Consider the following 26858-nt stretch of genomic DNA (forward strand, 5'->3'; position numbering starts at 1 on the left):
TGTCTGCAGATTTTGAAATGCAGGCATTCATGAATTCATATAGAAAATATTGATTATAATAAAAAAAGAGCACAATTTGTAGATTCTAGCAGCTGTGTAGACAATTATAGGTTTTCGACACTATGGTTGTAACTTTTGGAGACTGTGAAGACTTCAGAGACTTTTGGTGAATTTTGACTGAATGCTACTTTCAAACGAATATTTGAAATATAATGCTTTTTCGGCCTTGTGTGTGGAGACTTTTATGTTTAAAGTCGTTTATACAAAATTTACATGCGTATTGATAAATTTTAAGGTTATGTAGGGATTGCAAGAATTGGAGGGTTCAGAGACTATATAATTATCGATAATTTTGAAGTTATTTGGGTTAATGCTGAATTTAAATGTATAGAGTTTTCCAACTAAAAAACATTCTCAAAATCGATGTTTTCAGTCTGTGGAGACTTTGGAGACTTTTGGATTATTAGAAAACAATTGGGTCTTCAAGTGTTTAATACATATCGAAATTTTCAAATAGCGTTGTGGAGACTTTTGCGATGATTGGAGGAGAATTTTGAGCAATTTGGAAATTGTGTAGACTTTTAAAAACGTGGAGACTGATATTTAAAACAGAAAATAGATTGTAATTTTGAAGTAATTTTATTCATTAGCTAAGATATTTGATAGGTTTATAAGATTCTAAACTTTATGGTTTGTGAAGACTTTTGTGATGACCAGTATGCAGGATCTATATATTGTGGAGACTTAGATTGTGATGTTGATGGTTGTTTTAATTTTAGATTGTGGAGACTTCTGTGATGGTTGAATTTAGGGAGATTTTCAAGCAATTTGGAATTTGTGTATACTTTTAAAGATTGTTTCTGTTTAAAGTTTAAAGATTGTTTCTGTAGAGTTTTGTGATGATCAAAATTCAGGTTTTATAGACTGTTAAGCTTTGAATATTTTTACTTATTTTGCTATATTTTAAGACTGTAGATTGTGGTGGCTTCGATAAGTGTAGGCATTTTTGAAAAGACTTAAGAAGACTTTTTTATTGTTCGAAATTAGATTGATTTTGGAATATTTAAGATTGTGATAGCAGAAAAGACGTTTAGATCTTAGAAAGTTTAAAAAAAATTGGCGATGAGAGTTATGGAGACTAAAAATTTTGTGAGACTATTGTGATGATCGAAATGCAGTCTTTGTAGATTGAAGTTACTTAGAAGTTTGTAGATTTTCTGGCCATTTTGAAGAGATTTTTTTTTGTGATCGAAATAAGATTAATTTGAAATATTCAAGATTGTTAAAGTAGAAAATTAAGATCGAAGAAAATTTCAAACAATTTGTAAATTATGAGACTTTTGTAAAAATCAATGGCTTAGATATTTTTCGTATGTTTAGACCTTGGTGATGATTCAATTAAATTTGATTTTGAGTAACTAAGAATTTGTGTAGACTTGAGAAAAAAACGTGAAGAATTATTTGAAACCGACTTACACAATGTTAAACATTTTAGAGTTTTATGGGTTTTCATCAATACTTGTAAACGTCCTAAGATTGTTTTTGTAGAGTTTTGTAGAGATAAAACTTCCAGATCAAAATAAATTCCCAACAATTTGTAGAGATTGTTAAAATTGTGGAGACCTTGAAGTTTGAAGATTTCTTGATATATTTTGATCTTTGTCAGCTTTTTAAACTATACACTCTTAGTAATGTTCGATTGCAAACGATTTCAAATAACCTGGTGGTTGTGTAGACTTTAAAAAAATAAAATAGTAATTTATGTTGAAGGTCGAAAGAAAATTGTTTTGGAAACTTTTAAGCATAAAGATTTTTTTTTGTTAATTTTAAATCATTTTAATCATAAAAATAATGATTTTGGGTTTTTTTTTGTAAAATAATCTTTTGTGATTTTGGAAACTGTGATTTGTAGTTTATGAAGACGTTAAAGTTTGTCAATTTCTTATACATTTTGGGATGTTTATTTTTTAGATTTTGAGTATTTGATTTATTAAGATTGTGAAGGCTTATATGAAGATCGAAGTGAGGAAAATACCATGAAAAAGTAACAAACACAGATTTCTTGCAGGTAGCGGAGACTTTCGAATTTGTAGATTTTTTTATATTTTAAGAATATTTGATACTTTTCTAGGACTTTTGTAACTAACGAAACGTTAGAAGATTTTAAATAATTTTGAGTTAGTGTTGACTTGAAGTTGTAGAACATTTGAAGGCTTATTTCATGTTTTAAATATTTTTTAGATTTTCATTATACTGAGAACTTTAAAGACTGCTGTGGAGACATTGAAGAACATCGAAATTAAAAATAATTTTAATATAATTTTGAGTTTTTCTAGACTTAAATATTTTTGAAGATTCTTATTTTGTGAAATTAAAGTTTGGTAAAGACTTGTTAAAGACTTCAAATTCTGTTGTATTCAAAATATTCAAAACTAATAAAGGGACTCAAACCCTAGATCGTACCATCGTATTTAGGACTCGGCACAAAATCGTCCTCACACACGCACGTACGTCACCACCACCGACTGGGAACAAATCGAAACAAAAGTGAACCCATTTCCCGGGAATCGTAACGTAAAGCTTACACACACAGCCGTAAAAAGGGGAGAAAAATCGTCGTCGAATGCCGGGAGCTTTTGTTTGGGCGGAAAAAAAAAATGCGATTTCTCCTTCGGTAAGTCAAGCACGAGGATTTTTCCCTTTTCCCACCAGTCAGTCGAGTGAAACTAAACTTCTTTCTTCTTTTTTTGCGCTGAGTTGCGATAAATTACTGTGACACACATACATTCACACATACGCTACGACACACTCGGACTACGACGACTGGGAAATCTAGAAGGCACGTGACATGGCTTCTTGCGGTTGACCACCCCTTTTTTGAGATCCAGCTTTTTACGAAGGAGTTTTGGGACGAGGCTTTAAAGTGAGTTGGTTGATGGGGTGGTTTTATGGGGTTACATTTTTCAGACCATCTTTTGGGCAGTAAAGTGGAAAGTAGGTCAATGGTCAGACATAATTCAAGATAGAGAAGTAAGTTCATGTCAGTAAAAGTCGATTTTTGAAGCATCCCAAAGACTGAGAGAATTAACGCAGAAATGAACATATTTTGAGAGTATTATCTTCTCAATTTTAACAATAACCTCTCAGTTAAGATCGTGATCATTTTGCTCTCAACTGTTAATTTTTTATTTCCAATTACTGTAATTTACAAATAACTTGAAATTTAATAGTTTTCTAATAACCACCCTCAACATTTCCATCTATCATCGCCAACATTAAAAAACTTTTTCCACGCGCCACTTTATGCGAAAACGCGTTCCCTCGAATTACACACACTGAAACTTAATTATGACATATTGGCGCCAGAGCATCACAAAACTACTCTCTACCTTTCTTGCGACATCTGCGACTTTGCATATTGCTGGGGAATGTATGGAGCGAGCAAAACTTTGGATGATATGATAATTTATGGCGGAAAGTGCTTGTTTTCAGCGGCGCCGCCGTTTTTCATCACGCCGGAAGTCGTCCCCTTAAGGAAATCAGACACACTCAGTCACACACTAGTAGGTAGCTGCGCTGTTTTGTGCTAGAGTTTTAATTGGAGCGTAACTTTGTTAAAAGGCAATTAAAATAATGAAAAATGGAATGTGAGAATGTGTGAATGTACGTCCGTTTTGAATTGTTACCACCACCACTGAGTGAGACAAAAGTGAGAAAAGCATAAGTTTCCTTGTGCAACTTGTTATGTAGAGAGGCAAATTAAGTTTCACAAACAACGGCCGGATGGTGCTGGCTTGTCGTTGGAAATTTGTCTGCGAAATAACGAGTTTCGGAAAAGTTGCAGGAAATTGATTTAGTCGTTGCTGCACAGCGGAAGATATCGTGGTGTTATAATGTCTTAAAATTAGTACTTGTTGTCAAAACAATTTAAATTTTCTCGAGAAGAGTAATAATAACACATTTTTGACATAATTACAAAAAAATTACAAAAGACCAGAAGGTGCTATTTTCATCTTTAAAAAGATAAACTAAAGAAACCATATTTCTTGGCAGGGTTGCCAGTTTTTCAATTTGTTTGACTCTTTTCAAAAGTTTCCAATCTTATCAGACAGGTCTTCGAGTTTCAAAACTACGATGTACAATTTAAAGCCATTTTTATTAAAACTTACCTCATCTGACCTTCAAAACTTCAATAAAATCTTCTTAACTGTAAAAAAGTTATCATAGGGTTGCCAGATTTAGGAACACAGATTGGCAAAATTCGTCAAACTGAGATCGAAGTAGGTTGCGTGGCAGGTCGGACGCAAATTTTTCTGCTCGTGTCATTTTTTTGAAGTTTTTCGGGTTTTTTTCCTATCTGTTTGAGTAAAAAAAAAGTTATTCGGACGGTTTGTGAATGTTGGGAACCCGGTGCGCGCCCGTTGGAAGAAAAGAAAAGTACTTCGTCTGCGCCGGATGGAGATTTTCTAAGTTCGCGTTTGGAGCAACTTTCTGCCGGATGCCGATAGCCATCAAGTTCTGGTCCAAGATCGTCTCGACCCTTGAGGAGGCCCAGTAGAAGCTGGCCAACGTGTACAAGCGCATGGAGCTGTCTGACAGAAACATCTCGGAGGGACTGCGGGAAAAATACTGCGGACGGAGAATCGGAGCAACTCAAGATTGAAGCTTTCCAATGTTTTTCCATGATCATCAAAATTGAAGAGATGAAAATTTTCTGAAGACTCCGTTGTTTGGTGAGACCTTTCCTTTTTAATACAGGCAACTCTTTCATTCATTCTGACATATTTACAAATCATTGAAGACATACCACGCCAATCTTATTATATACGCGGTAGGGTGTTCCCTCGGTCGTTCGCTGTGAGTTGTGGATTGCCTGCTTCTCTAATGAAGGTTCGACTGGGGGGGCATGCTTATTAATTTCTCGTCGCTCCATACCCTCAGTGACGTGATGGGAGCAAGGGCGTCTATACAAAGTGTCCCTACACCCGCTACAAATTTCCGGCGCTTGGGGAGGGAAGCGGGAAACCATTTTGATCTATGCGTCGGTATTTGTAGCATTAAAATTCGTGCAAAAAAACTTATGCACGTGGGTGTACAGATTATGGAGTAAAAGATGATCGAATTGTTCACCTAGCGCTCACATGTGTTTCAGGACCAAGTTGCCTGCGGGTATGGGGATCATACATACATACATACATACAGATTGGCAAAATTCGTCAAACTCCAGGAAAATAAAAGTTTTCAAAAATTCTTTGTTATTCAGTTATTTTTTGATAGAAACTTTACCGAAATTATGTCTAAAGTTGTTTGTTATAATTTTTGTATCTCTTTGGTCAAATTTGGCTATTTTTTTAAATTAGGTTTTTAAAGCAAATTATTCAAATAGGTATCCAAAAATATGAAAAAATATCGTTGAAGTTTGTAAAATTGCAGGCCAATAAAAACTAAGTATTTAAAAAGAGAAACGCATCCTTAAATAATTAATAGTTACACAAAATGAACACAAAAATTTAAAAAGAAATCGAAAAAAATTAGTGAAAAGATTTTTTTTTTAATTTGTTAATTTGTTAATTTGTTAATTTGTTAATTTGTTAATTTGTTAATTTGTTAATTTGTTAATTTGTTAATTTGTTAATTTGTTAATTTGTTAATTTGTTAATTTGTTAATTTGTTAATTTGTTAATTTGTTAATTTGTTAATTTGTTAATTTGTTAATTTGTTAATTTGTTAATTTGTTAATTTGTTAATTTGTTAATTTGTTAATTTGTTAATTTGTTAATTTGTTAATTTGATATTTTTTGTGCGGGGCTTGAATTAAAATTGAATTTGACCTTATTCTTGGTTTAAGTTCTAAAATTTCTCCCAGATCAAATACTATGAACTAGAGCCCATAACAATGTAATCCTCTTCAAATCCACATGACTCCCAAAAGAGTCACGTTCTTTTCCGTCCAAAATGGCAAGCAGAAAAAATTACGCCAAATTGTAAGCTCATCTTTTAGCAAAAGAAAAAAAAACTCTCCTCGAAAAATCCCACCATTTACGCCGGCAACCGTAAAGAATTTCCGATCCCCAAAATGACAGCCGCGCACGTGTTCAGTACGAGTATTAGTGTATGAACGTTCATTTGTAGCGGGGTTACCCAAAATCCAATCCAACCATCATCTCTTGTGACAGGACGCACGGTAATGGTTTGGACGGGGGAAGGGCGGGTGTGTCGAACCCATTACCGACAAACACGAAAGGGGGGAGCTCTCGCATGTCACGTCATTATTGGAATTGAGGTTAAGGGGTGGGGCCAAACGTCGCTCGCCTAATATCTTGCTAGAGAGGAACAAGGTGGTGTAATGAAGGTGGGAAGTGTCAACATAAGTTGAACTTTTTTTAAAATATTGAAAATTTTTGTTGGGGATTTACAAGTTTTAAAATTTTAAACAGACTCAATCGTTTAAAAAAAAGTTTTGATAAAAATCCCGTTCCCAGCTTTTTTCAACCACCTTGATCCAAGATGAAAGCTTCCCCCTCAAAACAGCCCAACTTTATGGTAGAGTCAAGACGTTCTGGATTCGGATATGAAGATATGGTCCGGATGTGAGGAGCCTCTGCTCTGCGAGGGAAAAAGGGGTTTTGAAGACGTCGTCGATGACGACAAAGTTCCCGTATGTGTGTGTTGATGATGTCTTGGTAAGACGTTACGATCCCACTCCTTAATACGACGCGAAGGGGGCTAAAAGGTGAAAGAGCCAAAGCCATTATCCCTGCATGAGAAGATACTGTGTGCGAGCTTCGTGTCGGTATTACCACCCGTTTCTAGTCTTCCAGGCTTCCCGGGGATTCAAGAGGGAGGGGGGGGGGGGGTTAAATTTGGTGAGATGGTTTTCCATCCGACATGAAGATGAGTGCAATGCACAAATTACCACTCTGGGATGTGTCTTTGAAGATAAAGGTAAATTGCTGGGTGCCAAGCGTGACGCGATCAATCTGGAAAAAGGTGTCTGGGAAGAATTTTGTTGAGAGCTGAGGTGATTTGTTTTCATGTAGTTGATTCAAGCAGACAACATTTATTTCACGCAAACAAAATTTAGTAAGAAAAATTATTAGAATCACAAATATATTATCAAACCTAAAAATCTTAACCCCTTCCCGCTCAGAGTAAAATCGAGATTTTTACGTTTTTCTCCATTACTAATAACTGGATCGACCAAATTGGATGAAATTTCAATGGTTATTAGTTAGTATTCTGTGTAAACTGATGCAGGTTGAACCAGGTTGAATAAATGCATGGTTGCAGCGAAATTTAATTTAAAAGACAAAAATAAGAGGTACTCCGGAGAAACCATGGGTATTAGATGAAAATCTCGAAATCTTAAGATTAAAATCCATACGAAATCTAAGAATCATAAATATCTGAGAAATTTCTAAATTTATGAAATGCATAAGCATCTTTTATACGTTTAAGAATCCTGCGAATCATAAAAACGCAAGAATACCCTGGAAATCCTACGACAGATAAAAATGCTAGTAATTCTCGCAAATCCTAATAATCGTAGAAATCATAAAATAAATTCACCATTGTCCAATGTCCTGGAAAAATGAATTCTTATACACAGAGCTGTCAGGAATCATAAAAGTGACAAACATTCTTGAAACTAATAAGAGATAATCAGCAGGTTTAAAAAAATAAAGAATAAAAATATAAAAGTGACCTCAAATAGTTTCAAGTGCCTGTTAAGGGATAAATAAATAAAGAATGCAAATATAAAATTTAATTGAAATTTAAAAAATGTGGGAAAAACTATGAAACATTTGCAACGGTCCTATTTGAATAGTTTACGAATACTGTTTCATTTGAAAATACTTTATTTTGTAAATAGCTATAATGTGATCAAATATTTTATAAAAGTGCAAAAAAGTCAAATTGCAAATGATTTAAAAAATATATGTTCTAAAAATATTTTCTGCTAATTTATAATTTCAAATCAAAAATTTCAATCTGGGAATATCAATGCCAAATTGAATTTGAGAATTTTTGCTCTAATCCCTGAAGATGATGTTAAATACATCGAAACGTCGGAAGTAGAACGAAGACGGATCGTTTTTGATTTATTATTTACGACTGCTAAGCCGAAAACAGCCATATATAAAGAATTTTAGACAAAAACATAAACAAATAGAAAATATAAAAACATTTAGTGAAAATTAATTCTTAATTTAACCTCGCTTGACATTCATACTGCATCCTGTTGGAAATTTGATAATAATGAAAAAACATTGTTTTACGAAAATTCTTATTCCAATTCTATTGAAAATTTCACATTGATATAAATCAGCTTTGCTTTCAATAAATAATTTAATATATTCAAATTAAATGTGTTTTCTGATTATCTTAATGTTCAGTACCAAACACTCTAAAGATGAGAGAAACAATTGAGCAGTTCTCTACGGAATCGGTCTTTTTTTAATTTTTGTATTTTTAAGTCCGGCTGAAACTTTTTTGGTGACTTTGGTATGCCCAAAAAAGCCATTTTGCATCATTAGTTCGTTCATATAATTTTCCATACAAATTTGGCAGCTGTCCATACAAAAATTATATATGAAAATTCAAAAATCTGTATCTTTTGAAGGATTTTTTGCTCGATTTGGTGTCTTCGGCAAACTTGTAGGACTACACTGAAAAAAAATGATACGAGGTAAAAAAAATTTGGTGATTTTTAATTTAAATTTTTGTCACTAAAACTTTATTTGCAAAAAAAAACACTATTTTTATTTTATTTTTTTGATATGGACATCAAATGTCAACTTTTCAGAAATTTCCAGGTTGTGCAAAAAATCTTTGACCGAGTTATAAATTTTTTAATCAATACTGATTTTTTCAAAAAAATGAAATATTGGTCGTAGAAAATATTTCAACTTCATTTTTTGATGTAAAATCAAATTTGCAATCAAAAAATACTTTAGTGAAATTTTGATGAAGTGCACCGTTTTCAAGTTAAATCCATATTTAGGTGTCTTTTTTGAAAAAAGTCTTCGAGATGATAAAATAAATTTGTTTATAATAAATATTATGTGTTTTTGAAACATAATTAAACAGAATTTCCAAATTTACAGGCATTTCCAGTAGAACAAATTTCATTAAACTTTTGATTCGTGCTTCGAATTCAGTTTTAAATGCAATATGAATCGATAATTTTATAAACAAAACTAGTTTAAACTAATTGCAGGCGAAATTTTGATTTTTTATCAATTTTATCTAAAATGTATATGTTAAAAAGCTTATAAACTTAGTTAACTAAATATAAAAATTGATTTTTTTTTTCTTAAAAACTATATCAGCAACCTTATTGATAAAAGATTGGACGTAAACTTAAAATTTGAACACCTTTAATCTGATTTTAAAAAGAAATACTATGACCATTAAAGTCACCCAGGAATTCAAAGCAAGAATTTTCAACGCAACTTTTTTTAAAGCACTAAAACTTTTTTTCAAAAATAGTGCATGGACCTTGTATGGCCTACCCCAGTACATGTTTTAATAAATAATAGTCTTGAGGAAAACCTTAGGGAGCGTTCTTTTATTACGTAACGCAGTTGGTGGGGAGGGGGGTGGTGGTCGGAGGCCGTTTTACGCTCCATACAATATTTTTAAAATTAGTATGGAAATTTTGTTACAAAAGGGGGGTGGGGGGAGGGGGTCTAAAAATCCGATTTTTTGCGTTACGTAATAAAAAAACGCTCACTTACCAGTTGGACATTATTGCAACAATAAAATGAAATCCTAGCAATGTCACCCCGGTTTACTGTATAACAAATATCGCAATTTACCTACCTCGATAAACAACTCCCGGCACGATCCCGTTGCTGGCCTCGAACAGATCATGCCCGACGCTGACCCAAAGACTTTCCTTCGAACCACTTGTTCCACTTTCGCCACCAATCCGCTCAATCTTATCCCCGGCCTTCAGATAGTCTTGCACTCCTTGCCCACACCCCGTCGACCCCGCCGGAATCTCCGGAGGCCCTCGCAGCTGATTCTCTGCCTTAATTTTACCCGAATCTTCTCGCTCTTCTTCCTCCTCTTCTTCAACCAGCGATGGTTCACTGCTGACGTCACCTACGACTAGTTCTGGACCGCCGCCGACGTCTTCCTCCTCCTCATCTTCCTCAAGCTGATCTTCCTCGTCCTCTTCCGGCCCGTCCAGAACGTCGTTCGACGTCAGCGGTGAGTGGCGCGTGTCTTGGGCCGCGTCCCGCGTGAACAGGTACGTCGGGGAAGAGCCGTCCCCGTCCAGCGGTTCGCCGCGGTGTTCCGCGTCCGACAGCTGCTCGACGCCGGGTGGTCCCGGCGAACGGCCCGGGGCCGGATCACCGCTGGCTGCGCTTTGACCCCCGGAAAAAGCCACCGCACCGAGCACGGCGCACAGGAGCAGGACGCACAGCACGACCGATTGCTTCATGGTTGTGGTATTTTACGAACTCACACGCACACGGAGAACTCGCGTCTAAATTGGATTATTTCGCGGGACTTGGGTGTCACATGTGCGGGCGGTTTTTACGTCACTTTGCATTATGTCACTCGGGGTGGGGGGGAAGGTTTTCTTGAAGGTCGCCTGAAAAGAAGAGAAAGAAGAATATATTTTAAATTTGCAACACTTGGAGGCATTTGAAACAATTTCGGTTTTATTTTACTTAAATTTAGGTCGTTGCAAATATTTTTCCCACTTTACTATTGGCTCGAAAAAACAGGGGACCAAAAAAATATTTTTTCAAAAAACTTCAAAATGTCAATGAAATACAGTAACTCTTATTTGTTAGTAAAATGATTGTTTAATGAATGGTTATTGATATTTTAGTTTTAGATTCAATACTCAACATAACGTCGCTTGTGTGCTATCTTGTGACACGTCCTATCTTTTTACAGCAGACGTGTCACAAGATAGCACACAAGCGACGATAAACAGATTTAATAAAAATGTGAGCCTCGAAAATGTTTTATTTTAATTGACCTCTACAATTATGTTACTTCACCAAAATTCGTACAGGAAAGTTAAGGGTTGCAATAAATTAACATTACGGAATTTCGAGGTGAAATTTTTCAAATCAGTCTACATTTCCAGATGAACAAACCGGTTATTTTTTCGCATAAATCCTGTGAAAAATTACTAAATTTTTATCAACTAAAATTTCAGTCAACGATTCAGCAATTGAAATTTTACTGAATTTTCAGTAAACTTATATTAGTCACATTAACATATGATCAGGCCCGTAGCCAGGGGGATGGGCTTCGGGCTGAAGCCCCCCCCCCCCCGAAATTTTTGGAAGACATATGGGAGAGAGGAAAGAAGAAGTAAAGAAGAAGAAAATTTCTTCTCCAAGCCACCTCCCCCCGAACCAAAATTCTGGCTACACTCCTGCATATGATTTACTACAATTTCAGTAAAATGGTTTCAAAAATTTCTGAAATTTCAGCAAAAGAAATGTCAGTTTGTTTTGCTGAAAATTCAGTCATCTCGGTTGACAGATCAAAAGCTGAAGATTCAATAATTGTTTGATGGTTTTCAGTTATCAAGATTTGATATATGGGTCATTCCATCTGAAGCGGAACAGCATTTGAAAATTACCATCTCAGATTTTGCTCAAATTTGGCAGAGCTGTTTAGACTATCAAAACATGCAAGAATCCCGAATTTTTGTACCCTCCCGAAAAATCGACTTTTTGGCGATTTTTGAGCGAAACCCCTATCTTCAAACGACGATAACTCAGGAACCACAAATCCTAGAGATTCACTCTTAGACTCAATTTTGAAGAAAATTGGACGTAGAATCCATTGCCGTGATCAAAATTTTGATTAAAATATGTTTTCTACCTGTATTGCGCAATTCAAAACTTTAATTGGCCGTATCTCAAAACAGCCCTATTTATTTTTTAAATTTACCATCGAATTATTTCATCTACTACAGCCAGCTCTGCATTTGTTCTCGCTTCAAATAAAAGAAGAAATAAAAGAAATAATTTGATAAAGTGGGAAGGAATTAGGAAAAATATAAAAATAATAGATAAATAATAATAAATTTTTGAAAATTGTATTGTAAAAACTCTATAGCATTTGCAAATAAATATTAAAAGTTCAAATTTTACTTCAATGACACTGAGATCAGGAAAAACAGTGCATTAAAAATTACCCAATAAATATTCCTTATACACAAAATAGATTGTTCAAGGTATTGATTATCTCTGTTTTCGTGTAGTTTTTGCCACAGTTTATGTTGTCTAGTTTTCCCACCCCACGTTACATGTAAACACACACATATTTGTAAATAACAGAACACAAACAGGACGAAAAGGTCAGTGAACTTGTCCTGACCGTACATTTTCTTGTAGGAAAAACACCTCAGAACAGTCCCATTCCCTGACAGACCTCAGAGCAGGTCAGAACAGTTAATTTACTGCAAAATAGAGCCAAGTTGACGCAAATAAAGTCGTTTTGTTGTAACCAGTTTTGTTATCTGTAATCTGAGTGTTTAAATTTGTATTTACCGGGAAAGAAAGTGCGACAGGATCAACAGACGTTCTTATGTGCGCAATCAGTATAAAATTATAAAAATAATTCATCTTACAGAACACATGTACCAGGTAGTAATTATTGATCAGCACGACTGAGTGCTTCTAGCAGATGCGGCGAGTGTAGCTAATTTAGGTAATCTCAAATACTTGAATCTTTAAAATTCGATATCTCTGGTACTAAACATATTCCTTTCTGTCGATAAGTGATTCTTATGTAAAATCGGCCGGGGAATACGATGGTGAGGTCAAATTGAAAACATAAACAGGGCTGTTTTGAGATACCGCCAATTAAAGTTTTCAGTTCAGTTCATTTGCGCAATACAGGTAAAAAACATATTTTAATGAAATTTTGAACACGGAAATGGATTCTTCGTCCAATTTTCTTTAAAATTGAGTCTAAGACCAGCCCTCTAAGTTTTGTGGTTCCTGAGTTATCGTCGTTTGAAGATAAGGGTTTCGCTCAAAAATCGCCAAAAAGTCGATTTTTTGGGAGGGTATAAAAATGGAGGGGGTGGTCCTGTTTAGATGAAATTCGGGATTTTTGCATGTTTTGATAGTCTCAACAGCTCTGCCAAATTTGAGCAGAATCGGAGATGGTAATTATCAAATTTGCATTTTTTCTTGCACACTTCAGGTGGAATGACCCATTTGTTTCTCAAATTACATTGTAAAAAAAATAAACCCTATAAAAATTGTATTTAAGGATCATATTCTTATATTATCAAAATGTCTCAATGTTAGATTTGAAAATTCTGGTAAAAACCAAACTTAACAAAAATATTTGTATAGATGTAAAATCATAATTACAATAACAAAGCACTTAACAGATTTATCAACATAGTGCAGGATTTCTGATAATTAAAAAAAAATAGCATTTTCTGTTATATTAAAAATTGTGTAAAAATCTTGAAAAAGTACTAAATTTATATTTATAATAAATATATTGATTAATCATGACCAGTATTATGTATTTTTGATGCATTTTATTTCATGTTTATTTTTAAAAACAGAAAGTTTGCCTTATTCAAGGAGGTATACCACTACGAATTTTTTTTTTCAAACTTTTCAAAACAAAAAAAAAGTTTTTCCTTCACTTTTATGGATAAAAACAATATCTTTTTTTTTATTCAATGAAATTTTTATTAAAAGTTATTACTTCCACCTCCCCCTTCAACATTTCCCGAAAGAATCAGTGGGCAATCACATGATTTTAACTAAATTAAATAATTTGTTAAACTAATTTCTAATATTAAGAATACACTGAATGACGTTTATTTAAGCATTTTCAAACAAAAAAACCTAAATAATCTATTTACAAAATTAAGAAAAATACGTATTTTGGAAATTAAACTCTTGGTGAGGAAAAGTCAAATTAAGAAACGATATTTCACCAATATATTTTTTCTTGAAAAGTCCTGATCATAAACTACAACTTTGCCAAAGACACCAAACCGATTAGAAAATCCATTTCGAGATACAGATTTTCAAATATAAACATCTCCATTTGTATGAGCAAAATTGTATGGAGACTTGTTTGAAAAAAATAGTGATGGAAAAAATGTCTTATTTTTACAAATCAAATGGGCAAAGTTTTATTCACATGAAAAAATAAAAATTTAGGATGGCCACCAAAAAAAATATTGAAATAAAAGTTTACAAATTCAAATACTTTTTTTATATTGGTTGTAAACCAAAATATGACGTACATTTTTTTTATCATCACACGAAATTTGTTGCTTTTTTGAAGCTTGTAAAAGAGTAATGATTCAATTTATAATTAATAAGAATTAAGAAAAAAATGATCTTACTGCCTGAAGTTTAAAATATTTAAGGAAAATTGACATTTCTAAAATGCTTATGGAATAATATTTAGACAAAACTTTTCATTTAAATCATAAACATAGAAACATGCAATTTCAGAAGCAATCAAATAATCATGCTACTGTAAATGATTATTGCCGGTAAATGAAACTGATTCAATTTTTTTTAAATGTATATTTTTCTGATATGATTTTGCAACATTACCAATGCATTTGATATTATTTTATCAATTGCTAAACGGTGACCAAATGAATATTTATGAAAATATTAGCTTTAATTATTACTTCGAGCTGCTCCATTTAAAAAAATATATTTTTTTCTCAGATTTCCATTTTTAGTTTGAAACACTACCATAAATTTTTATTATTAAATTAAAAAATATAATATTATAACTAATATTCTTACAGTGTTAAACTTCTAGTCAATAAAAAACCTAGTTGTGCTAATTTTAAATAAAAAACCTCTTTGCAACAAATTTCATCTCCATCAATTTTTGCTGTCAAAAGAAAACTGACCATCACAGCTGACATTTCCCGCAAATTAACGAGTAAACACACACTAATTAAAAGTAATGACCCCCTGTGTCGACAAACGAAATGCTCCGATTTCACAGTACATCGTCCTCACAGATGACGTGAAATACGATTCCCATTATCCACACAATATGTATGTCACGTGTGCGGAAATTAACGCCCTTCAATTTCGCCGAAATGAACTGTGATGGCTGGCTGATGTTTGCCAGTTATTTTCACATTGAGGTGTGAAATTGAAGCATTGCAAATTTTATTTAAAACTTTTCAAGATCATTTTACATTTTTTTCAAACAAAAACTTTTTATAACATTTGACAGAAGTTCAAATTCAAGGTTGAATTTTGAAGATATTTTCATTTTGATTTTTAAACAAATTTTATCGAGTTGATGTTTGAAATAATGAAAAATGCAACAAAAAAATTGCTTCAAATTAACAAAAACCAAGTAATTGCAACAATTTTCGCCCTCAAAAAGCTCAATTACACAAACCACTCATCGCTTCCATCTACTTTCCCCTCACCAGAAGCTTGCTGAGAGCTTCCCCCCTCCCAAATCCGACCAACATTCACTAATTTGGCAATGGTAGCGTCGAATGGCAAATGAGATGAGCTTTCGGCACCACTCGTTATCGTCATTTCCAGAGGGGAGATTGGGGCAGGGCAAAACCACATCCATCCATCGCAGCATTCAACATCCAACGGAGCAGTCGATGTCGCGTCCTGTGTTGGCAAAATGTAGTTAGCCCCGGAACCGCACACCGGTGACCGACGACCTCATCAGGTTCAATGACGCAAAAACAGACAGACTCGCTGATGAAAACTGATAATTTTGGGTATCCATTTCACGGATGAACTGGTTTTGGTTACTTTGTGTACTTCTTGTTTTATGCTTGGTGTGGTCCAAATTGTTTTGAGAATTTTTGAGCTAAGAAAAAATAATTCTATTGCAAAAATTAATTCAAAACTTTAATATTTTCTAGACTAATAAAAACACCACAACACCTCTTATCTTCCCCTTCCAACCAGAAGAAGGTTAATTGTGTAAGTAATTACGGTCACATCACCATATTAAGCACACGAGAGGAAGCTTTTCCCGGGCAATATTATCCCATTTTCAAGCATGGCAAAGTGCTCTGTTGTTCCAGAGTATTCCTACCCAGCCCAGGCTCAACCCCCGCAAATAACTCACAACTCGATGGCATAATCATCGCTGCTTACTCACAGTCTCACACACATACCAACTCTACACACAGCAAAAACTCCCACGCAGCCCACCTGTTTGAAGTAGTTCCTCGAAGCGGTGTGTGGGTGGTGACCACAGCGCCACCATCCGAGCGTTTTCCTGCACTCTACTTTGCGTATGAATCGTGGTGTCTGGCAAAAGTTCTAACTTTTTGCATTTTTTTAGCTGGGCTCAGGATAGTATCAACTAGGAATAAACAGTAACAAATTCAAGCTTTTTCATTTTTTGAAATAAGAAAGTTAATATAAATTTTTACCAATTTTTGCCAATTTTTGTCAATTTTTGTCAATTTTTGTAAATTTTTGTCAATTTTTGTCAATTTTTGTCAATTTTTGTCAATTTTTGTCAATTTTTGTCAATTTTTGTCAATTTTTGTCAATTTTTGTCAATTTTTGTCAATTTTTGTCAATTTTTGTCAATTTTTGTAAATTTTTGTAAATTTTTGTAAATTTTTGTCAATTTTTGTCAATTTTTGTCAATTTTTGTCAATTTTTGTCAATTTTTGTCAATTTTTGTCAATTTTTGTCAATTTTTGTCAATTTTTGTCAATTTTGTCAATTTTGTCAATTTTGTCAATTTTGTCAATTTTGTCAATTTTGTCAATTTTGTCAATTGTGTCAATTTTGTCAATTTTGTCAATTTTGTCAATTTTGTCAATTTTGTCAATTTTGTCAATTTTGTCAATTTTGTCAATTTTGTCAATTTTGTCAGTTTTGTCAGTTTTGTCAGTTTTGTCAGTTTTGTCAATTTTGTCAATTTTGTCAATTTTGTCAATTTTGTCAATTTTGTCAATTTTGACAATTTTGTCAATTTTGTCAATTTTGTCAATTTTGTCAATTTTGTCAATTTTGTCAATTTTGTCAATTTTGTCAATTTTGTCAATTTTGTCAATTTTGTCAATTTTGTCAATTTTGTCAATTTTGTCAATTTTGTCAATTTTGTCAATTTTGTCAATTTTGTCAATTTTGTCAATTTTGTCAATTTTGTCAATTTTGTCAATTTTGTCAATTTTGTCAATTTTGTCAATTTTGTCAATTTTGTCAATTGTGTCAATTTTGTCAATTTTGTCAATTTTGTCAATTTTGTCAATTTTGTCAATTTTGTCAATTTTGTCAATTTTGTCAATTTTGTCAATTTTGTCAGTTTTGTCAATTTTGTCAATTTTTGTCAATTTTTGTCAATTTTTGTCAATTTTTGTCAATTTTTGTCAATTTTTGTCAATTTTTGTAAATTTTTGTAAATTTTTGTAAATTTTTGTAAATTTTTGTCAATTTTTGTCAATTTTTGTCAATTTTTGTCAATTTTTGTCAATTTTTGTCAATTTTTGTCAATTTTTGTCAATTTTTGTCAATTTTGTCAATTTTGTCAATTTTGTCAATTTTGTCAATTTTGTCAATTTTGTCAATTTTGTCAATTTTGTGAATTTTGTCAATTTTGTCAATTTTGTCAATTTTGTCAATTTTGTCAATTTTGTCAATTTTGTCAATTTTGTCAATTTTGTCAATTTTGTCAATTTTGTCAATTTTGTCAATTTTGTCAATTTTGTCAATTTTGTCAATTTTGTCAATTTTGTCAATTTTGTCAATTTTGTCAATTTTGTCAATTTTGTCAATTTTGTCAATTTTGTCAATTGTGTCAATTTTGTCAATTTTGTCAATTTTGTCAATTTTGTCAATTTTGTCAATTTTGTCAATTTTGTCAATTTTGTCAATTTTGTCAATTTTGTCAGTTTTGTCAGTTTTGTCAGTTTTGTCAGTTTTGTCAATTTTGTCAATTTTGTCAATTTTGTCAATTTTGTCAATTTTGTCAATTTTGACAATTTTGTCAATTTTGTCAATTTTGTCAATTTTGTCAATTTTGTCAATTTTGTCAATTTTGTCAATTTTGTCAATTTTGTCAATTTTGTCAATTTTGTCAATTTTGTCAATTTTGTCAATTTTGTCAATTTTGTCAATTTTGTCAATTTTGTCAATTTTGTCAATTTTGTCAATTTTGTCAATTTTGTCAATTTTGTCAATTTTGTCAATTTTGTCAATTTTGTCAATTTTGTCAATTGTGTCAATTGTGTCAATTTTGTCAATTTTGTCAATTTTGTCAATTTTGTCAATTTTGTCAATTTTGTCAATTTTGTCAATTTTGTCAATTTTGTCAATTTTGTCAGTTTTGTCAGTTTTGTCAGTTTTGTCAGTTTTGTCAATTTTGTCAATTTTGTCAATTTTGTCAATTTTGTCAATTTTGTCAATTTTGTCAATTTTGACAATTTTGTCAATTTTGTCAATTTTGTCAATTTTGTCAATTTTGTCAATTTTGTCAATTTTGTCAATTTTGTCAATTTTGTCAATTGTGTCAATTTTGTCAATTTTGTCAATTTTGTCAATTTTGTCAATTTTGTCAATTTTGTCAATTTTGTCAATTTTGTCAATTTTGTCAATTTTGTCAGTTTTGTCAGTTTTGTCAGTTTTGTCAGTTTTGTCAATTTTGTCAATTTTGTCAATTTTGTCAATTTTGTCAATTTTGTCAATTTTGACAATTTTGTCAATTTTGTCAATTTTGTCAATTTTGTCAATTTTGTCAATTTTGTCAATTTTGTCAATTTTGTCAATTTTGTCAATTTTGTCAATTTTGTCAATTTTGTCAATTTTGTCAGTTTTGTCAGTTTTGTCAGTTTTGTCAATTTTGTCAATTTTGTCAATTTTGTCAATTTTGTCAATTTTGTCAATTTTGTCAATTTTGTAAAATTTGTCAATTTTGTCAATTTTGTCAATTTTGTCAATTTTGTAAATTTTATCAATTTTGTCAATTTTGTCAATTTTGTCAATTTTGTCAATTTTGTCAATTTTGTCAATTTTGTCAATTTTGTCAATTTTGTCAATTTTGTCAATTTTGTCAATTTTGTCAATTTTGTCAATTTTGTCAATTTTGTCAATTTTGTCAATTTTGTCAATTTTGTCAATTTTGTCAATTTTGTCAATTTTGTCAATTTTGTCAATTTTGTCAATTTTGTCAATTTTGTCAATTTTGTCAATTTTGTCAATTTTGTCAATTTTGTCAATTTTGTCAATTTTGTCAATTTTGTCAATTTTGTCAATTTTGTCAATTTTGTCAATTTTGTCAATTTTGTCAATTTTGTCAATTTTGTCAATTTTGTCAATTTTGTCAATTTTGTCAGTTTTGTCAGTTTTGTCAGTTTTGTCAATTTTGTCAATTTTGTCAATTTTGTCAATTTTGTCAATTTTGTCAATTTTGTCAATTTTGTCAATTTTGTCAATTTTGTCAATTTTGTCAATTTTGTCAATTTTGTCAATTTTGTCAATTTTGTCAATTTTGTCAATTTTGTCAATTTTGTCAATTTTGTCAATTTTGTCAATTTTGTCAATTTTGTCAATTTTGTCAATTTTGTCAATTTTGTCAATTTTGTCAATTTTGTCAATTTTGTCAATTTTGTCAATTTTGTCAATTTTGTCAATTTTGTCAATTTTGTCAATTTTGTCAATTTTGTCAATTTTGTCAATTTTGTCAATTTTGTCAATTTTGTCAATTTTGTCAATTTTGTCAATTTTGTCAATTTTGTCAATTTTGTCAATTTTGTCAATTTTGTCAATTTTGTCAATTTTGTCAATTTTGTCAATTTTGTCAATTTTGTCAATTTTGTCAATTTTGTCAATTTTGTCAATTTTGTCAATTTTGTCAATTTTGTCAATTTTGTCAATTTTGTCAATTTTGTCAATTTTGTCTATTTTGGCTTTTTTTGCTTTTTTGCTTTTTTGCTTTTTTGCTTTTTTACCTTTTTGCTTTTTTGCTTTTTTGCTTTTTTGCTTTTTTGCTTTTTTGCTTTTTTGCTTTTATGCTTTTTTGCTTTTTTGCTTTTTTGCTTTTTTGCTTTTTTGCTTTTTTGCTTTTGCTTTTGCTTTCTGGCTTTTTGCTTTTTGCTTTTTGCTTTTTGCTTTTTGCTTTTTGCTTTTGCTTTTTGCTTTTGCTTTTGCTTTTTTGCTTTTTGCTTTTTTGCTTTTTTGCTTTTTGCTTTTTGCTTTTTGCTTTTGCTTTTGCTTTTTGCTTTTTTGCTTTTTTGCTTTTTTGCTTTTTGCTTTTTGCTTTTTTTGCTTTTTTGCTTTTGCTTTTTGCTTTTTGCTTTTTTGCTTTTTTGCTTTTTTGCTTTTTTGCTTTTTTGCTTTTTTGCTTTTTTGCTTTTTTGCTTTTTTGCTTTTTTGCTTTTTTGCTTTTTTCTTTTTTGCATTTTTTGTTTTTTTTTGTGGAACATAAATTAAACATAGACATAATTTTAACAGTGCCTTACGAGGATGTACCAGGAAGCAACATCAACAGGAAGTGTTAATTAGTGTCCCCCGAGACCGTACCATCCATCCGTGGTCTGGTTAGCACGTCCTGAATATCTCGAGGAAGAGGATGGAAATCGATCGAAATCCGACACGACGCCTTCGTCTTCCTCAGCTTAGTTAGAGAGGGAAATTTTATAAAATATTTCGAATGAAATGAAATTTAATCAATTCTTTTTTCTAGAGCTTTTTCGACATCTTCATACTGTGCCCAAAGTAGTAATCAACTAAAACACATCAATTTCCATTTCGAGTTCGATCCATTCATAAAAATTTCGTTGACCTTTACCGACTCTTGTCGGACTATCGAAAACTGCAATTATTGGTTAGTATATTGCTAGAACCTCGCTCTCTGCTGTTTTAGCCCAGTAAGCACGCGACTCACGACATGCATAATTAACCTCTTTTCTCGACACAACACCAAATGACATTTCGATCTGAGTGGTGATGACGTCATGGCAATTGCGTCATTATTTTTTATGACTAAGTTTTTTTTCAATTTTTTGAAGACGATTTTCATAAAAAAAAATATTAAAAAATAAATTTGACAAAATGTTAAAACCCACCTAAAATCCACCAAATAATTCCGAAAAAAAATTATCGAGTTTCGTGCGTTGTTCGAATCCGGGTTGATTATGCATAATTTGTGACCACCCCCTTCATTGGAGCAACAACTGCTACTCAGTGGTCGATGCTGCTCATCCATAAACCAACCGGGGCTAATCATGCACCATACAATTCACACGCGTAGTTGATTATTCAAATTGGAGTGGTTGTTCGGTGCCATATTCTAATAACTCTCTTATTTTGGGGTTTTTTTGTATGTTATTTAGGTTAACCACACAGGTGATGGAGGTGAGGGTCAACCTTATCAGACTTCAATTTGATGTGACAGATAGATATCATTATTTGGGAAAAAAATTAAGTGGATTAGCTAGTTGCAACGTAGTGTTTTGGACAAAGCTAATGGATATTAGAAAAGACAACTTCTAATAATTGTGATTGATGATTTAAAATTTTAAGAAGAGTTTGTTTATTTATTTGTTTATTTATTTGATTTCATCGATTTTGTCAATTTTATCAATTCTGACGATTTTGTTGATTTTGCTGATTTTGTTGATTTTGTCGATTTTGTCGATTTTGTTGATTTTGTCGATTTTGTCGATTTTGTTGATTTTGTTGATTTTGTTGATTTTGTTGTTTTTGTTGATTTTGTTGATTTTGTTGATTTTGTTGATTTTGTTGATTTTGTTGATTTTGTTGATTTTGTTGATTTTGTTGATTTTGTTGATTTTGTTGATTTTGTTGATTTTGTTGATTTTGTTGATTTTGTTGATTTTGTTGATTTTGTTGATTTTGTTGATTTTGTTGATTTTGTTGATTTTGTTGATTTTGTTGATTTTGTTGATTTTGTTGATTTTGTTGATTTTGTTGATTTTGTTGATTTTGTTGATTTTGTTGATTTTGTTGATTTTGTTGATTTTGTTGATTTTGTTGATTTTGTTGATTTTGTTGATTTTGTTGATTTTGTTGATTTTGTTGATTTTGTTGATTTTGCTGATGTTGTCGATTTTGTTGATTTTGTTGATTTTGTTGATTTTGTTGATTTTGTTGATTTTGTTGATTTTGTTGATTTTGTTGATTTTGTTGATGTTGTCGATTTTGTTGATTTTGTTGATTTTGTTGATTTTTTTGTTTTTTCTGTTTTTCTGTTTTTGTGTTTTTGTGTTTTTCTGTTTTTTTATTTTTCTGTTTCTGTTTTGATTTCTTCCCAATTTTTTTTTCTAAAATTTTCAGCGCTCAATAAATAAACAACCCCTCAAATTCCACTTCAAAACTAATTTCAAGCCCCATAAATTGGCCACCACGTGCCACGTCCTTCTTCCACCAAATCGTTAAATTTGAAGCTTTGAGGCCTACCATAACTGCCGTAACAGTTACAGGCCTCAGCGGGAAGTTGATTGGTGTTAATTAGTGGAATTTTAGGGAAAGAGAGGAAAATTAGTGGGGGAGGGTGTGCGCAATTGAATGGAAAGTTTTGCTCGTATTGCGCGGGGGCAAATTAATGGGCAAAGTTGGGTGCCACGCCAACTTGAGGCTGCCATTTTGCCGGTTTTTAAGGATGGCAACTTTGGCGGTTTTTAACTTTTTTGTGGAGAGTTCTTGAAATTTGTGAAATGTTTGCAAGTTTACACTAGGAAAAACTTAAAAATGTTGAAAAAATACTTATTAGGTTTGACATATTTTTTAAAAGAAGTAATTCACAGATTAACAGACGAAAACAGTTGAAGATTTTTATCAAAAAGTCATCCCTCACTTTTAACTAGAGCCACCTAGTTGTGAAAGTACAAACCATACTAAATTTCTATTGGTAAAGTTTAATTTAGTTTGTGGTGAATTCTCAATAACCGTGGTGAATTTTGAATTTTAAAAGACTGTCGCAACTGTCAAACACGTAGAAGTGAGCTGTGGTGAATTTGAAACATTCATGGTGAATTCACGATCATTTGAATTGACTGTTATTTTTTTACTAATTTAATTTTAAAAGAGATTTTCTTCTTTATGTCTGTTTTAATTCCATGCAAATCCAGAACCTCTCCTCGAAATGTCCTGAATACAAATCCAGGTCATTATGCATTGTTCCCCTACTTCAATGTGATGAGTTATAAAAATCATTTTATGATGGCCAATCCTCCCGCTCCACAAAGGCCGGGCTCGAGTTGGCCATTAAGCATTCATAAACATTACCACTCCGATGAAATCAATTTGATATGTGTGTGTATGTATGTGAGCGCACACACATACAACCACCACAGCTTTATGGCTCATATTGAGTGGACGGATGAAAAAAGTAAGAAAATTACCACAATCAAACCTAACCTACATTTCCCAGGACCTGCTCACACCGCCACCACCTACTAACCATTCAAAACATTTTCAATAGCTCTAGCTCCACACTCCTGCAAAAGGCTTGGTCAAGGTTCCGGGTGGTGGGGATTCCAGCGGGGTCCGGGCCGTGGTGTTCCACATGCTACACCACATTAGGGTAAACCATTTTATGGAGATTTCAGCGGTAGATATGGGGGCTCGAGTAGGGTTATTTGATTAGTTTTCGGTACATTTCTGTTACTAGAGTTAATTGAGAAAATTGTGGGAGTCATTTATTCATGATAAAACACAGACAAACAGACGAAAATCTCACTTTTGGTATTTCAATCAACAATTTAACGGTCAATTTAAATAACTCACCGTGGCAGTTTTGAATTCACCACAGGTCATTTGCGCTTTTTTGACAGTTGCTCGAATCTGGATTGGTGGTGAATTTGAATTTTTGGTGGTGAATTTGCAAAACTTTTTTGTGGAAAACTAAACTAAACTTAATTTTAAGTATTATTTAGGTGTAACGATTGAAATTTTACCCCAAAAGTGTAATACAAATCATGCATGCACTAAGTCCAGAGTCTCGATTTTTGTGCTGACTGCTTTGTGTGAGCTCAACTCAACGGTGTATGTGTAAAAGCAGCTTTGTTTGGTGTGTTGTATAAAGGTGGACCACTTTAACGATTTTTTGTTCGCGGAATTGAATCATTTTTCGTATTCGTTTTCGTCAAACTCGGGTTTGAAAGACTTAATCAGCAATCAGAATGCTGTCAGCAGTGCCGAGAACTTCCCGAGAAATTTGAGGTTAAATTTTTACTCAGTAAAATTGAAAATTCCTGTTTTTATTGCCTTTTTGACTACTTTTTGGCCGAACTTGTCAGATCTTAAAAAAACAAACATAAATCGACTTGAATCTCTTTCAAAATTTAACAATCAACAATTTAACAGTCAACTCACCACAGCTACTTTGGATTCACCACAGCTCAGTTTGAAAATTGCTTGTTCATGCGATGTGAGAGTTTACAAATGAATGGCTCCTGTGAAAGTGATTGATGGACTTTTGATGAATATAATGTTTTTGTCTGATTGTCTGTGTTTTTCACTAAAAAAATATTGATTTTCAACTAACTTGACATTGCGTTAAGCTTTAAACATTGACAAACAGAAGACTTTATTGTATGATTTTTACAATTCACAATTTTACTTTCAATTTGAAAAAAACGGGAACTGACCACAGCCATTCGAAATTCACCACAGAGTAAATACAAAGACGTATTATTTTTTAATTTTAAAAATTTACTATTTTTAATATTAATTTCATTTTTTTAAGAAATTCATTTACAAATAGACGTTAATCTTTATATAATTCTAACAATAAACAATCTTACTGTCAATTTGAAAAAAAAAATAGAAGCTCTTCTCAGTCATTACCAAGTCACCATAACTTACTAACAAATAGGCGTAATTTTTTTTTATATAATTCTTACAATAAACAATCGTTCAGAAACTCACAAGAACCATTAGAAATTCACCACAGTTATTTAAAAACAGGCGAAATTCTATACATAATTCTAAAAATCGACAATTTTACTCTCAATTTGATACGAAAAATACTTCAGAAACTCACCACAGCCATTAGAAATTCACCACAGCTTATTTACAAACAGGCGATATTCTTTGTATAATTCTAACAATAAACCATTTTGCTGTCAATTTAAAAAAAAATTATCATAAATTCATCACAGCCATCACCAATTCACCACAGCTTATTTACAAACAGGCGATATTCTTTATATAAATTCTAACAATCAACTATTTCACTGCCATTTTGAAGAACAAAAATCAGAAACTCACCACAACCATTAGAAATTCACCACAGCTCTTTTGCAAACAGGCGATATTCTCTACTCAATTCAAACAATCGACAATTTTCCTCTCAATATGATACAAAATGAACTTCAGAAACTCACCACAGCCATTAAAAATTCACCACAGCTTATTTACAAACAGGCGATATTCTTTGTATAAATTCTAACAATCAACAATTTTACTGTCATTTTGAAAAACAAAAATCAGAAACTGACCACAACCATTAGAAATTCACCACAGCTGTTACAGGCGATATTCTCTACTCAATTCAAACAATCGACAATTTTACTCTCAATTTAATACAAAATGAACTTCAGAAACTCACCGCAGCCATCACCAATTCACCACAGCTTATTGACAAACCTGCGTCAATTTTTATATCATTTCGAAAATTTTACTCTCAATTTGAAAATAACTTCAGAAACTCACCACAGCAATTTTACACACAGGCGACATTCTCTACATTATTCGAACAATCGACAATTTTACTCTCAATTTGATAAAAAAAACTTCATACACTATCCGCAGCCATTAGAAATTCACCACAGCTTATTTAGAAACAGGCGTTATTCTTTGTATAATTCTATCAATCAACAATTTTACTGTCAATTTGAAAAACAAAAATCAGAAACTCACAATATGGCTAATTCATTTCAGCAAAAAAAAATTGACAATAACTTCGGAAACTCACCACAGCTTTTAGAAATTAACCATAGCTAATTTACAAGTTGCTTGAAAGTGGAGGCACGCACACTACCACGAATCACATGTGATTTGCTTGTTGATATTTAGATGGCTCTGTTAAGCAATGATTGATTGAAAGTTCACTGTTTAAAGTCTATTTGTCTGTGATCTTTATGTACAGTTGTACTTAAAATGTTGTTATTATTGATATAGAAAAGTTAATTTGATGTGTTAGAAAGTGAGTATACTGTATCAAACACTTGTCGACCATGTGTTAGAAAATGTGGTGAATTAAAAATGGCTGTGGTGAGTTAGCAATTTTTTTCAAACTGAACGTTAAATTTTAATGTTTTTAAAGAGATTTTTGTTTATTTGTTGTTCAAAATTGTTTACTAATTTTTTTTATGAAAATAGAACTACCAAACAATCATAAAATTTAAAATGATTACGAATTATGAAAAACCAACCAACTTCCCTTTTCAAAAAGCCGAGCCCTACCCATATTTTCCACTTCCATTTTTCTTTCCAGAGCCACAAAATCCCCAAGAAAAGAGGTAATGAATCGTGAAATTGAAATTATTCTTCACCCCCCCGGCGGAGCAGGTCGAAAGCCCACACCCAAATCACGCTTCCGACAGGCAGCCCAACCAGCAGACTGGAACAAAAATCGTGGGAAAAATGTGCCCCGTCCAGGTTTTCGTCCTAAACTTTTTCCGGCCGAACCGCCCGCCCTCCATCCCAAAGTGGGTTTCCCGTGACCTGCTGGATGGCTGGTGAGCGGAAAGCTCCATTTTGTATCGATTGACGTGGGCCATTTTCCAGGTCTAATGAGTAAAATTGATTTTAAGTGAGATTAGGGCACAGATAATCAGACGAAATTTGTTTTTTTGAAATTAAGGCTGCCATCTGGTTGTGAATTTTAAGCACAAAAAGATG

General features: G+C 32.4%; 1 protein-coding gene across 6 annotated transcripts in view; it reads right to left on the reverse strand.

The window, feature by feature from the left end:
- Positions 1 to 26858, reverse strand: part of LOC6045247 — a 262138-nt gene that overhangs the window by 213374 nt on the left and 21906 nt on the right. For all 6 annotated transcript variants that reach the window (XM_038253760.1, XM_038253834.1, XM_038253908.1 and 3 more), the window contains exon 3: positions 9826 to 10606. In XM_038253760.1, the coding sequence (XP_038109688.1) occupies positions 9826 to 10453 (628 nt within the window). In that variant the 5' untranslated portion in view covers positions 10454 to 10606. The remainder of the gene's footprint in view (positions 1 to 9825; positions 10607 to 26858) is intronic.

Source organism: Culex quinquefasciatus, chromosome 1, assembly GCF_015732765.1.
Source record: "Culex quinquefasciatus strain JHB chromosome 1, VPISU_Cqui_1.0_pri_paternal, whole genome shotgun sequence".
Lineage (NCBI taxonomy): Eukaryota > Metazoa > Arthropoda > Insecta > Diptera > Culicidae > Culex > Culex quinquefasciatus.